At 44.1% G+C, this 15,249-nt stretch overlaps 1 protein-coding gene across 1 annotated transcript in view; it reads right to left on the bottom strand.

The window, feature by feature from the left end:
- Positions 1-12,917, bottom strand: part of dock1 (dedicator of cytokinesis 1) — a 179,198-nt gene extending 166,281 nt beyond the window's left edge. The window contains exon 1 of the mRNA XM_041963484.1: positions 12,733-12,917. Coding sequence (XP_041819418.1) covers positions 12,733-12,775 — 43 coding nt within the window. The 5' untranslated portion in view covers positions 12,776-12,917. The remainder of the gene's footprint in view (positions 1-12,732) is intronic.
- Between the last annotated feature and the right edge of the window lie 2,332 nt (positions 12,918-15,249).

The raw sequence follows: 15,249 nt of genomic DNA on the forward strand, positions 1-15,249 counted from the left end.
ATTCTCGTTATATTCTGTTTGCTACATTTTTCCCATTTTTCAGTCAACTAACTGATCTTCTGTTTTAGCTATAACAGCGCAATTGCTGTAATTATAAATTAATCAGATTATTTTCTTAATTAACTTAATCATTTTGTCTATAAAATGTCAGAAAAGAGTGAAAAATGCCTCTAAAGATGGCAGATGTCTTGTTTTATCCAAAAACATATTCAGTTTCCTGCTATTTATGCCATAGAAAAGCATCATATCCTCACATTTAACCAATAAATGTTTATTTTCTGTCCATCAGCTGGCTGATTAATTGTTTCAGCATCAGCCCAGACCTCTTCTGACAGGGCTGATTCTTGCACACACAGGCCTTTATGTGTTTCCAGGGGCGGCAAAAGTGTGTAAAGGCCGGCGACACATCGTCCCAAACTGAGCGTGAACGGAGCCTTTAGCAGGAGATAATTGCGTGAACAAACTCCCGTCGTAACACTCAGCACAAGAGCTGACGAGACGAGAAGTGAACGCCGAAGTATCAGCAACGTGCTGATGGCGCTGGGAGCGCTCGGCTAGGCTCGCGGCCTGTGTGACACACAACTCGCGCTCATCTTATTGTTCAAGTCTGCGGATATTTCAAGGGGCGGGAAATTACAATAATTCCAATTTTCCTCGATTGTTTTCTACTCTTAAGAAATGACGATCATTCCAAACGCAGTGAAAGAAATGAAAGCATCTAAGTATGTTATTGAAATACGCAGCAATGTAGTCCGCCGGGGGTTTGGCTGGGATATTGCAGCGGTACTGTTATTACATCAGGCAGCGGCGTGCACGGCGAAAGCAGGCCATCAGCTATACAGCATGTTTGTAACACTCAGGCGGAGAAAGAGCTTTGTGTGTGACGTGCAAGGCGGGGAACACATGATAATTAATTTCAAGTCCCTCTCTAATAGGGTTTAATAAGAGGTTTAGGCGTTCACACGGAAGCCTGATGGTTCTAATTTAGAGGCAAATGCAGACAGTGAACCCGGGATTGCGAAATACCAACAAAATCACCCTTTTCCCTCTTAAACCAATTATACACAACAGCCTTTTAGCTTTATCTGCTGTCGGAGAGTGGAGATAATGCTATTGTAATTAACCTGAAATTAATACGACAGCAGCTGAGCTGGGAGAGAGGAAAGCCCCAGGTCCTTCTCTTTCCCTCTCTCTCACAAGCAAGACCAGATTTCTCCTCCCTCTGACTGGAAACAAGCAGGAAATGCCACTTGAGATAATACTGTATCACAATAGATGGGGCCCTTCCAGTAGGCCAGGAGGAAATACTGATACTTTTCACGACTGCCGGAAGATTAACAATACCTCATTTAAAAACAAAGATCAGGCACACAGACAAAGAGAAGAGGTAAAAATATAAAAGTGCACTGCAGAGGAAGTGGGCGGGTTTGGGGCATGAAGAGAGAAGTAAGGCGAAGGGAGGAGCAGGTGGAGAAAACCCCAGAGTGCCTGATCTGAATGCCAGCGGTCGTAATACCTTTTGGCAGAACTTCCCGCCATGTGTCCGGCTCCAGCACGGGCCTCGGGGTGCAATCTAACGCAGGCCAATAACTCAGCTTCCATTGCCTCTGCAGAGCCTTTAATTGAAAATCATCTTCCCAATACAGCGGGGAGAGAGAGAGAGAGAGAGAGAGAGAGAGAGAGAGAGAGAGACAGAGAGAGAGAGAGAGAGAGAGCGCAGAGCCGAGCTCATTACGGAGCAGCGAGCAAAGCTTTTCACACAGAGTTTCTCACACAGTGTTCTCTGGTGTTATTTGTGGCGGTGCATCTGCGCTGGCTCTGCAAAGCAAACCTCTCTGCACTTTGCACACACATCTCAGGAGCTTTAGAGGGAATAAGAGCCTTTGAAACGCTTTCTCTATGACTCGACGATTCAGCGGATTCAAATCATTTAAAATAATCCTAAAAATAATATCGGGCGCGGGGGGAGATTTACAGTTTGCAGCATGTATTCAACCACAGTGATAAATGCGTGCATCTTTTGTTAAACAACGGGAACAGGGTTGCATTTATTCCATCTATGTACACCAATACACAGCATGGGGACGTAAGCTGGCAGAATCCACACACATCAGCCTTTTGCGCAGCAAGACGTTGCTAATTATTTCCTGCCCTGTGTTACATCTCTTGTGATACGAATGATAATGAGTGCATAATTACCTTCAAATATTTGAAGAAACTCCGCAATTGACTCAGCGAGTTTACTTTGAAACCTCTTTGGTGGCGCTTTGCCACTCTGACAAGCGTATGATACAGTGCTTGACCTTCATCAGGTGTCGCCTGGCGCACGTGGCTGCGCGAGTAGCGCAAAACAGACACGTTTTAACAGGAAATGCCTTCGTCCTGTTCCTCCAGCTGTTATTTATCACCATAGGGCTGCGGGGTTGGGGTTGTGTTCGACAGAAGTCGCACTGCTTGTGATGAGAGAGCAGCTTGTTACCAACGCGCTCAAATGTCCTACAGAGCAGGAAGAAGGTCAGGAAGATCAGTAATGATGTAAGGAAAGGTTGCCTGCAGTCACCCACTGCTTCTAACTGCCGACATCAAACTGTCAAACGGTCTTAAAAGCACAGGCGGGCATTTTCTGCACAGCGAGGAACATTCAAAAGACAACTGGCGGACGAGCAGCAGAGACGGCAACAACAACACTTAGCTCCAAATCGGCTGCAGGAAACATTTCTTTAAGTCAGGATCATGCCCACCTCTAACATGCTCTGTGTTAAATCGCTGGAGCAGATGAAGGCAATTAACTTGCAGGATAATCCACTGAACCTCTTTGCCACCCACGGCAACTGGTTTAGTCACCGAGAGAAAACAAAGATCCAGATACTCATTTGGCTTTAACATCTGAGGCTACCTCTACCCCCCTGCTCTCTTTTAGATTGCAGAAGTAGATTTTGAAAGGGCGTGTACCTGGTGTACCAGCCACTGACAACATGCTTGACAAGTGGACCCTGGGCTTGCAGCGGCACCAAAGCTGACCTGAGGACTGTTGCAACGGGTCTTATCATTTCAGATGATTTGCCATCACCGTACAGCTGCACAGGCTTCAAAGACGAAATGAAAAACTGCAACTGCAATAATAATTTCCTCTTTAAATCTGAAATTATCATCACCTTTACCACCCCATCAATCGTTACATTTAACAACTTAATTGGAGTAGCATGGGCCAGATGTGAGCTCTCAGAAACAATCTGCAGCCTGCGGCGAAACGTAACGGCGTGCGTTTAATGATGTATTTATAGGACAGTTTCTTCTGCGCAGAGCCTTATCGATTTGTTTACTTTCACTATCTCGCCGGTTGCGCGGCTGCTCGGAGGCGCTGCTTGTGGTTTCGCACGTTTCAGCAGCAGTGGAGGTATTTTTAACCATCACTTCCGAAACCTGCAGAAGCATGACTGCGCTGCTCTGGTGATCAGGTCCAACATGTGGGAAAACCCGTCTGTTTGTTGTCTGGGCCTGACTCATGGTTCATATGTAGTTTATAACACACAACAACCCTAACCCTAACCCTAACTGTATCTGTATGCTCAACTGTGAAAAACTGCTTGAATGTCCACAAACTGGTGTTGACAGATGCATTCAGCCTAATTTTTATGCCATTATCAGTTGATTGTTGTGTGATTATAATCACACATTCATCTTAAGGAAACCGCGATGGTCATTTCCCACCATTTTCTGACAGATCACAATGAATTGAGCTGGCAGACTGATGATGGTAACAATCGTAGCTCGATATGTGATCTCTTTAACCGACCTAGTTGTAGCGACACACGCAGGTAAATACAGAAGAGCAAATAGAGAAGTTCGAGTAGATAACGTGATGGCGAGATATAGTCATTTCATGTCTCCACGATCTCAGCCTTCTTCTTTTTTTTTTTTTTTAAACAAAAGGAGACCGAGGCGCCGGCGACAGAAGTGTGACGACTTCATCTGAATCCCTGAAGGTTGATCACAGGGCAGAACTGCCACTCACTGAAATCTCAAGTCCTCCAGGGTCCAGCAGCATCTGAGCTGCAAGGCTCTGACTTTATCAAGTATTTCGTAAGACACACACACACACACACACACACACACACACACACACACATACAAACACACACACACACACACACACACACAAACACACAAAAGGCCATTTCATCAAATGCCAGCCCTACTGAAAGGCTGTCTCTTGCTGCACGTGGCGGTCCCGAGCCCGTCTGCAACCACAACCAATGACTGACAACTCCATTAAAAGTCTCCCAAACAACCCATGGGACTTTTGCAGAGGTGCAAAACATCAATATGGACTGCCGTTGATATTAATGTTGACATTTTTATAACCTGAATAGCCTCAGAGTCGTTGAGCCCTACGATTTCTGCCATGCATGAATCAGAGCGTGTGGGATTAGAAGAATCTAAACCAATACAGGATAATGACTGGAAAACATAACTCTAGGGAAGTTTACCTAGGCAAAATAAATATGTTCAGCGGAGAATGTCTTCAAGCTTATGGGACTTTAATAACAGCGTGCATGTTGACGCCGTTGGCACTCGTCTTTAAGTTATGCGCACACCCCGTGTCGTACCTGCCAACAGCTCACAGCTAGTCTTCTGAGGTGCTCGGGAAGTGAGTTTTCCCAGGGAGCCCGTCCTTTTAGCCCATGCTTGACCCACAGAAACAGACAGGTCGCCCAGTGTCAGCTCACCCACTGGCAGCCTGGCACAGCTTCAGCTCAGCTGCAAGCTCATCACTCTGGCAGAATAAAGCCTCGGCCAGAGCAGTCAGCTAGATGTTGTAAAGAATACTCAATACAGGCTGAGTTTACAGTCTCACATTCACTGCCAGTTCTCTCCTCTCGTTTTTTATTCCCAGACATTAAACACCACAAAGCAATTGTGGCTTATTCTGTCTTAAGCTTGTGTCTCCAGCGAAAAAAAAAAAAATCAACCGATGGAAAGAAGCGGTTCTTGATGTTTGTTTAAAAGTATTTATTGATAGCTTGCAGGCAAAGGGAGAAATAAAACATCCACAGGGAGGATAAAACCCTGTTTGGATGACTGCCTGATCTGTGTTGAGATGCTGATGCTCTACCAGGTCTTCCCACAGTGTTTTATAGCTCAGGTGGGTCACTTCACCTGAGACGAGCACCACCTCTGCAAACATCCTAATCAATGAAAGGAGCAGAGGTGCCATATCACGTCACAACAACAGCCTTTTTTTTACTGTGGCTGTTGGCTGTTGGTCAGCGATTAAACCGATCGCAAGGGGAGATACGGCACGATCGCGGGGGCTTCGCGCCTGGGCCGAACAATTTCCTGGTCTAGCTGTCAGTTTGGTTCAATCAGAGCACGTTTCTGATTTCCTCGGCAACCCCTTTCACACCTGCCGGCAACCCTGATTGGACGATCACTCCACTTACTCATCTGGATTACATTCGGATAAAAGCACTCATATTACTGCGGTGAAAAATGTTTTTCCTTTGTCACCCTAATCAAAGATAGAAAACAGCTTTGTCTTAACAATCCACCAGGAATTAACATATGTGTGCCAGAAGGTTCAGTTCTGGTGGATCATTTAGGGTGAATCACTTCCAATGCTAAGCTAAGCTGAGGTTTATTAATGTGAACCAACGCCACCATGCAACCACATGAACATGATATAATATGACAGCTGAAAGGTTCTCGTATATTAATTTCATCCATCTGAATCTAAATTATGTAATAACACACGTCCACGTCAGTGACCTTTGGTTCACATTGAAGTGTTACACACCATTAGCCATCTGTCAAACTAGCAAAAGCAGCACAGCGTGACTCTTCTCAGACAATGCACAAGCTGGCCGGCATGCCCGCGATCAATAAGGGGGGTACCGGAGACCGCCTGCCCGTGCAGCCACCCCACATCAGTCGCTCATCACACATGACGTACGATGCGTTTGTGTCCTTTTCTCTTCACGTGGCGGCACAAAGATCCTCTGCAAAGTCACAACCAATCAGCCGACCCATGACGTCGACAAACACCTCGACTGCATACTGATGACATTCGTCAGCATCGACCGGCCTCCCGAGACGTTACAGTAAAAACAAAAACAGCTGAGACCCAGAATGAAGACAAAACGTCCTTACAAAAGGGTACAAATGATGATTTCACAGGATGTTGACTCATCTCTGATTCATAACATTTCTAGCACTCTCCAGATTTACTTGTTTCTGTCGCTGAAGCAGCTCCCAAAAGGTTAAACACTCCAACACTGTTGAAAACGGTGGTTACAATCCGTGCTTGCCGCTGCACTACAATTAGAAGACAAATCAACTTTTCACTCCCAAGGTTAACTTGTTCACAACTCGCTTCAGCCTCCCCCTCCCCCCGGCTCACCTCAACCTTTCGGATGACAGCGACACTTAAACAAGATGTAAAAGTGTTCCAGCTTTGTCTCAGTGGTGAGCCAAGAAGGAGTAGTGCGGAGCCACTTAGCTATGCACTGATTAAATAGGCCAGCTGTCATTTGTCTTAGCCACCGTCTCACAGCAAGCCATTGGGAGCTGTACTATTAGAATTGCCTCGCCAAGCAGCGCGGCCCATAGTTAATATATAATTCCCTTTCAGAATGAATAATAGCAAAGTCACGCTGACCTCCAAAGAGAGAGGAGGAGTTCGATGGCCAAAGTTTGACTAAGAGACAGAGGCTAATGAATGCAGAGGAAATGCTCAATGCATTACAGTCTAAATATTTCTTGTTTAATTAGCATACTCATAGAATATATTGGCTATCAGCGATTGGCTGACTCATCGCCATTTTTTTTTTTTTTTTTGATGGGGGTGATTTTTTTTGGTTTGAAGTTCGAATGAGGTGTGTTTTACCATAAATTTGAGCTCCTGTCTGGCTCAGTCTGCTCTGTCCCGATTGGCGCGCCATTTGTCAAAAGTAGACTCGGCATGTATTCTCCGCGGAGCAGAGCGTAGATGCGCAGCTGGGACGCTAAAACAGAGATGTTAGACATCCGGTGGCAGTTCGAGTAAAGTCACAAATTACAGATGTTTATGCAGAGATGGGTGATGTTTACATATGTGCAGGGCAGCTCGATAAGTCCAGTCCACAGCTGTATCAACTGAGTGGGATAAAAAGCTGGAGCAGGATGAGGCTGCAGGTGGAGGCTGTATTCAGCATTCTGCACACTGCCAAAAACAATCCAACCCAAGATGCACAAACTCATAATATTGTAAATAACAGTGTTAGCTTAGCGTTCAGGCTCCGCGTGATGGCTCAAGAGAGCTGCACCCTTCTCACGGTCAGCACTTAATAAAAAGACTCCCGTTGCCAAACATAAGCGAACACACATATTGGTCGCCAGCCAAAAAACAAACAAACAAAAAAAAAAACATATCCCACTGTAGCTCTGTGCTTCCTTTAATTTGATCGCCTCCCTCTGCTGCAAAACACAAGCAATTTCTGTTAGCACACTTTTATTTATGAGAGAAGGTGCCGGGCTGATCGTAAACACCACCTGGATGCAACGCGGACCAAACAAAGATGAAACGGTTTGTTACCCTCCCGACAAGACAAAAAAAAGGGGGAAAAAAAAAATCGCCCGTCCTCTGCTCGTCTCCGCAGCGTCTCCTTCCTTCTCCCGGCTCCTTCCTATTAATCAGCTGCTTTATTTCACTCTCCTAAAAGCACTCTGTCTCCGATTTCGTCAGCTCAGCGTTTCTCCTTGGACAAAGTTTAAACGCAGGCAGGGAGAGAAGTCGGGCGCCTTGTTCTCAAACTCGGCTGTGTAGTTAATATTGTTGAACGCTTTGTTATGTCAGAATTAATAGCGGCGATATCTGGCAGGGAGTGCAGCGAGTGACAAGAGCCACACTTTTTCTCCTTCTCATATTTACTGCGCCTTAAAAACAGACCTGAGACAAGGCTTTTTCTCAATGAAATGCAGTGAAAATAGCTCCGGGGATATAAAACCAAGAAGTAAACTGATAAAGGGGAATGACTCAAATTTCACCCTCCCATATTTTACACGAAATAGGCTCAGCCCGGGCTACGAGAGGCAGGGAGTTTAAAACACATGGTTAGAATTTATGCAGCAACCGAGACTGTGTTTTAATTGCAACCATATTTGTTAGCTCACTGCACTTGTGGGTGGGAGATGGTTGTCTTGGGTGCAGGGTGGGGGCTTCACAAATTACTTATGCCCTCGGTGAAGAGACGAGGCGACTGCGTCTCTATTTTCTGCTCCCAATGTGTCACTCACCGCTAACCTGTTCCAAATGAGAGCCGTCTAGCTTGTCAGTCCTGTTGGCCTGCAGTCTGCCACACACCAGTTCAAGAACATGAATCATAGCCTCACCAGGGCTAACGTTTAGAGCTCGGCGTGCATGTGTGTGTGTGTGTGTGTGGCCAATTGTCGTCTCAGATAAACCGCCAGCCTGTGATCTGACCTACAGGAAGCAGCATTTCCTTGCAACTGCAAGCTGGGGGAAGAAGCAAGCGTCCAAATGTGTCTTGAACAATCATAGCATTTTCTACGTTCTGAGCTGGTATTATGTTAGATTACTTAAAGCTAAATTACAAAGGGAGAAGCACCCACGGAGTGGAAAACACTTCTCACGACAGCACAGCACACGCTCTCAAATGTAATTTGCTCTTATGTCTGAACAGTGATGTGTAGATCCAGTAAATAGTCCTGCTGCTTGGTGTTCCCTGGCTCGCTTTCTAGAACCACAACCCTCTGAAGTCTCTCTTAAGGAACAGCAACATCCTGATGAAACAGAATTAATGAGACAACACTTGAAATTAGCATCAAAAAGTATTTCTGGTTAATTCATCACAGAACCCAGAGACGCTAAAAACATTTCCCCGAGGCCCTGTTAAATCACTTTTGAGATGCCACAAGAATAACGAGGCTTCACAACTCCTGATCCCTTTGATTTATGCCGGGCTGGTTGGCATTTGACAAGAACAGAACTGTGTAATGGAATTAGCTCAAGGTCAGGAGAGATATGATTTTAACATTTCTTTGACGAATGGATTGCCTTACTCCTCTATCATGATCGGAACACGGGTCAAAGAATGAAGTCGCGCCCTGAGCCCGAAACCTCAACGTCCATTTGGAAACAGACGAAAATTCTTTGTGTGTGTGACCGCCGCGTGAATGCCAATGAATTCTGTCAATTCACCAGATCAGCTGAGTTAAATCCGGGCTGACAGGCAGCATTCTGAACATGCCAGTGGAACTGAAGACATTGTTTGGAGGAGGAAATGGAGCTAATGCCTCAGGGTCTTAATTATCCGAAGAAAACAATGTAAAAAGCAATAAAGTTTGCTGCCTCTGGTGGGTTAAGGGGGATTCCAGGTGCATTAAGAACACGGGTTTCCACAATCAAGTCAAGGTGCTCACATAACAAACCTTGTTCAATGAGAACAGGTTTAACAACAACTGATGATTCAGACTCTTCATTTTTATTTTTATTTACTTTAATAATCCCAAACTGGGAAATTACTCTCTGCATTTAACCCGTCACTGATTTAACCCATCACTGATTCACTGAAACACACACAACATACAACGTGCAACATGCAGTGAAACACACAGGAGCAGTGGGCTGCATTCAAGCGCCCTGGGAGCATGTTGGGGGGTTAAGTGCCTTGCTCAAGGGCACATCAGCCGGCTAATGGAGGGGGGAGAGGATACTCCACCACACCCAAATTTTTTCTGCCAATCGAACCGGCAACCTTCCAATCACAAGCCACTTCTCCATCCTCTAGGCCACGGCTGCCCCCACAAATGATGCAAGTAAATGCAAGTAAAACTAACATTACAACAATGAGAGACCTGTATTTAAAATTAAGTGGAAGTGTATTAGCAAAGAGAAAGTATCATGAGTAAAAGTACTTATTATGCAGAAGAACTAACTCGACTAAAATTGCTGTTTTTTCTTTTCTATAAAAAGGGTTTTCAAATTTGATAAAAGGCGTGTTTCTATCTGCATTTGCTTTGGCAAATACAGCCCGAGCAAATATCCCCTGTATTTCCATGTGTCATCCCTGCGGAGTTTTAGATCTCTAGTAGCACCATGGAGCTGCTTTTCTATGAGTGGGCCCCCGTTGGGTTGCCGTGCTTTGATGCACATATGCACAACTTTTGTCTGTTTACAAGAACATCCCAAAGTGTGCCTTTAAGTACAGTACTTAGGTGTATTCCACTACTGCTGTATACTTGGAACAGGGAAGGGCAGTTGTGATGTGCAGAGAGTCTGCAGGTCATTATACATCACTATAGCTAAGGCGGGGCAGTATAACTATTGATGATTTGAGAGATATACACAAGAAATTACTTTAAAAAAAGATCAATTCTATCATGGATACAGCAGATCGACAGGTAGAGGTATTCAGAATTCAACAACTACAACTACACAACAGCTCTAATTCTGATGCTACAATTACTTTGAGGACAATATCTTGTCTTAAATCATAACATCGATACAAAACTAATATGTTACCCAGCTCTAACTTGAACAGGTGGGTTCATTGAAGATTTTATCTGCTCTCGCTGAAGCCAATCAGCTGCTAAGGCCACACAGAGGTGCTTAACAACCATCGGCGCAAACGAAGAGACAAACAAAAGCATGAATTTGCCGCAGATTTGTGTTTTCCTGCTATTACTGTGACACAAATCTACTGCGTTTTAATTTCCAGTATTGGTGTTGGAGCAAGCTACAGTGCACAGCCTTGATTCCACAATCATCCAAACACTGTAATGTGAATCTGATGGTGTGATAACAAAGCCCTTTATTATCACTGCCAGGCTCTATGTAAGGAGACAGTAGCATTTATTATTAACACTGCTGTGAAAAGACTAAAGTAGACGGTTTTCCTGCATACGCTAATAAAGCCATGGGGCCATTATGAGAGCAGTGAACGCTGTGACAAAAGTTTTGCTGAAACAGAAATAGGTCTACAGTGAGCACTGCCAGGACGAGAGGTCTCACAGAGTGCTCATTAGTGCTTCTTGGTCAACACATGAAGTATTAAAAGTGCAACGGCTGTGCACCCAACCAATCCTCTGCAGCAGTGATGTGGCAGCTGCCTCTCTTTGTGCTAATGACTCATCCACTCTTGCATTCAGACAGCCCTGTGAGAATATTCTCCGAGATGTTTTGAAGAACCTCCACTTTCAAGATCTCATGGATATTTGAGAACACATTGAGGCAATCATTAGCATCAGAACAATATACTTTTCATACACAAGCACACACACACACAACATTTATATAGCCAAGCATATCTGCTGTGACCACAGGCTCATGTAGCGCGGACCGGACTGAAAACAGCAGCGCTCATTTAGAAGCTGGAGTCGGAGGCGCCAATCAAAGCTTCGGCGTCACCTGCTGAACTCATCCATCAATCAGCATCAGCATCCCCTCATACAGCTGCAAGCCCTCAGTCCCACTAATGGACGCAGCTAAAAGGGAATGCATGTGGCGGGGTACATGACACACATTACCAACCGTAAATTGTTGTGAAACCAGATTCTTCTGGAAAACACGTGTCATTTGCCACATTGCAGACTGAGCAGGACCAGGGTGTTCCAGGGGATCCCCAGAAAAATCAGGATTAGCTCCATTATACTATAATTCCAGGCATTCAAGTGTAGCACAGTGAGTGTGATTAACCATGATGGGGTTGCCCTCATATTTCACACTACCTATTGGGCGGCCATCGAACATAAACAAGCTCTTCTCCAATAAAACATGCCATAAACCCTTCTGGCTAGCTTGCCTTCTTCAGGGTGGTTACGATTATTTAATTAGTCAAACGATACTACCAGAAAAATAATTTAACACTCATGAATACAAACGTGTGTATTCTCTGCTGTGTAAATGGTTATGGAAATGCATTCAAGAATTAAATTAAGGTCAAAAGCACTAACAGCGTTGTGGTTGCTGGGTCAAAATGTAAATAAACAAAACTCTGTTTACTTTATGTAAAGGACCTTTTAAAGAAGGGTCCTTCAAATAAATGGCTCACCAGCGCCTGAAGAAAAATAGCTTTAAATGACTATATTGTACAAGCTGGCAGTAAGATAACTGTTTAAAGAAACGCCCTATTTAAATATTATTAATATTCATGTCGGCGGCACACACAGTCTGTGTTGGCCTTGTAGTATTTTTTAACTTCAGCTATACAAGTTACACACTTTTTTTGTCCTAAAGGAGAGAGTGGAAGCTAAACGGGACGCCGCTCTCAGGCCAGGACGCCTGCTTTTCAACGCTTTGCAGGAAGTGATAATGAATAAACAACAAGAAAGGCTTTCCCTGAGCAGAAGATGGAGCAGGCAACACAAGCACCCAACACACTAAAGAGCTGAAGCCTGTTTCTAGCGAGCTGGTTCGCAGCGGAGGCCCCATAACACAGGAAACAGCGCTATAACTAGGCGCGCCTCGTAACAATTCCCAATCCACACACACACACTCAGTCCTCTTCCTCACAATAGACTCACATTCCTTGTTTTGCGTTTCATGCAAACTAGCAGGCAAACACCCGACAAGAGATTCCCGCAGTTTAAGCAAATAAAAGCCCGCAACAGAGCCACACGAGAAACAACACCGCCGCCCGCTTTCTAATCACAATCCTTCCCAAACTTGTGCAATCTGAGAGCGGAGAGCTAGGACGAGCTAACGATGGAGCATGCAAGTTTTCCTGTACGTACCAACACCATACTTTTCCTTTTTGGTGGGCACCCAGCGAGACATTCTCAGTGTCGAGGCTTCCCCGAGTTGTCCTTGAGCCTGTTCGAGAGGGTCCAGATGAGACCTCTTGGTACAAATGCAGACTTTCTTTTTCTTGTTTTCTCAGTTTTCTCTGAGCTTTGGGGAGCTGCTCCGAGCAGCCATTTTCCACCAGTGACAGGACGCTCCGCAAGGGGGAGGAAGGGATCACAACTTTTTCACCCTGCAGGCGTCCTGCGAAACTTCCACTGCTGTTCGCACCGAGCGGCTGTGCGTCAGCCGCTTATCACAAATGTGACCTCTGCCGGTGATCAATAAAGCGAAATCTGTCACGGAGGAGAGTTCGTGCTCTTATATGTTTTGTGCCTCCATCACTTTTAGAGCTATCTCACGAAAACTGTTAATCTTGGAAAAAAAGCATCCATTTTTAAATCTTTTTTTGTTTGTACTATATATAGATGCACCCACTTCATATATATAAAGTAATCTAGTACTTTACCCACTCAAGTATTTATTGATTTGCTCTATTTGTAGCCTATTTGTTTAGAATTTACATGAAACACTTCAATTTTTCATGCACTGTTGCTCTGTATATATACATATATGGTCTATAAATACACTGATTTACACCTACTTATTTATAATGTATGTAAAGTTTTATTTCTATTTTCACCTTTAGCTATCTTGGATCAGCTTTGTTGTCCTTGTTTTCAGCTGTATATCTATAAATTACAATTTATATGTGTACACATGGGGTCCACTTGGCCAATAAAGCTGCTTCTGACTTCATAATATAGAATAACTTGCAAAAAGACACATAAAACATAAAACAGACAAAATACAGTAATCCCCCTAACAAAGTATAAGATTTATTTTTTGATAATGATATATAAAATTAATGAATAAGCTGTACAAATTCTGATAGCACTGCAGATGTGGAGGAGACAGCATATGGGTAAGTCTGAATGATTAAAAGGAAGGTGGGAGGGCATAAAGTACAATTTGAATAAAACTGATTTTTGTTTTTTTGTAAAGGCATAATCATTTCTGCTTCACTCAGCTTGAGATAAATAAGTTGTAATGACCACACTAATTACCCACATACTGTTCACTTTAAACCGTGTCCTGTAAAATATGGTGTTACTCCACATTAAAACACACATGCACATAGCTTGTTCCCCTAATTGGTACAACCCCATACTAAGAATTCATGCAGTCTACATCCGTTTACTTCCTTCTTTGTGCTTAATATTGAGGCTATAAGAGCCTAAGTGAGCCTGTGAGTCTGAGCAGTGATGTGTCTGGCTAATAAGGGTTGTTCCTCAGAGCTGCAGGTGCTAAATAAAAGGCTTCAGAAGGATGCACCTGGTGCACGCATTTGAAACCGCTCATCTTTATTCATCTTGTCTGCAGAGATGTTTCTGCATCCTGCAGTTGTGTTCCATCTTTGAGAGAGTCTGTCAAAACCTGTGACCCCATGCCCTCTTACACTTTCCCTTTCACCACTTGTCATGTTGGAGCAATGCCAGCAGAGGGCGCTACTGCTTTCCAACTTATTCTCATACACAAGGAACAGCCTCTTTTGACTCTTGTTAAAATCTGCCTTTACTCAGTAGGGTTTTTGATTTGTTTTGATGTTATCTCCCAGGCAGAGCAGACAAAAAGATGCAAATTGCTTTACTTGCATATTCCTTCTGCATGTACTTTCTCAGCTTGATAAGGTGTCTTAAAACAGGTCACAGCAATTGATATTTAAGATATCTGTCTTATCTCTGTCTTTGAAAGACTTTTGGAAAATATTATTGCACCAAGTGGGACTGATGTTACTTAAAAGGAAATCTGGGGACTGTTAATCCACTGAGAAACACGGAAATTCATTAAACATCAAAGCAACTGCCAGTTCGTTTTTGGAAGAAGTTAGTATCTTTGCAGATCTGTGTTTAACTGCTTCCAAATAAAAATCTGAAGTGGAATCTTGCCTCCGGCTAGAGGCAAGTTTCTTCTGTCTTGTAAATACCCTTCACTCATGCATTGTGGGACATCATGTGGGTCACACTTACTTATCCAAGAGGACACTGGCCCATTTTTAAGACAGTCTTGCAAAAGTCACATGGCTCGGATAGAGGCTGGAGGGCAGCGATGCCTCATCATCAGCCACCAACCACGAGATCACAGGCAAGAGCAGAAACAGGGGGGGAATCTTACAGAGGATTTCTGAAGCAGTAAGTGACTCATGGAATAACGTGGATAATCTGCTCATTAGTGATGCTCTATCATTTGTAAGGACGCCTGAATGTCAGCGAGTTTGATTCCCTCTTTTAAACATTGCATAAACCTCAAGATTAGACAGTTTCGTAATTTAAATGCTGAACGTTAATGATGCTCTTTGTTTAAATGGGCATCTTGTTACGTCAAGGGTTGCACCAACAAGTGTTTGTTTTTTCCTTTAAGCCCGCCCACCCCTCTGTCTCTTTCCAGCTCCCTCGCTGTATTGGATG

This window comes from Chelmon rostratus, chromosome 21, assembly GCF_017976325.1.
Source record: "Chelmon rostratus isolate fCheRos1 chromosome 21, fCheRos1.pri, whole genome shotgun sequence".
Taxonomy (NCBI): domain Eukaryota; kingdom Metazoa; phylum Chordata; class Actinopteri; order Chaetodontiformes; family Chaetodontidae; genus Chelmon; species Chelmon rostratus.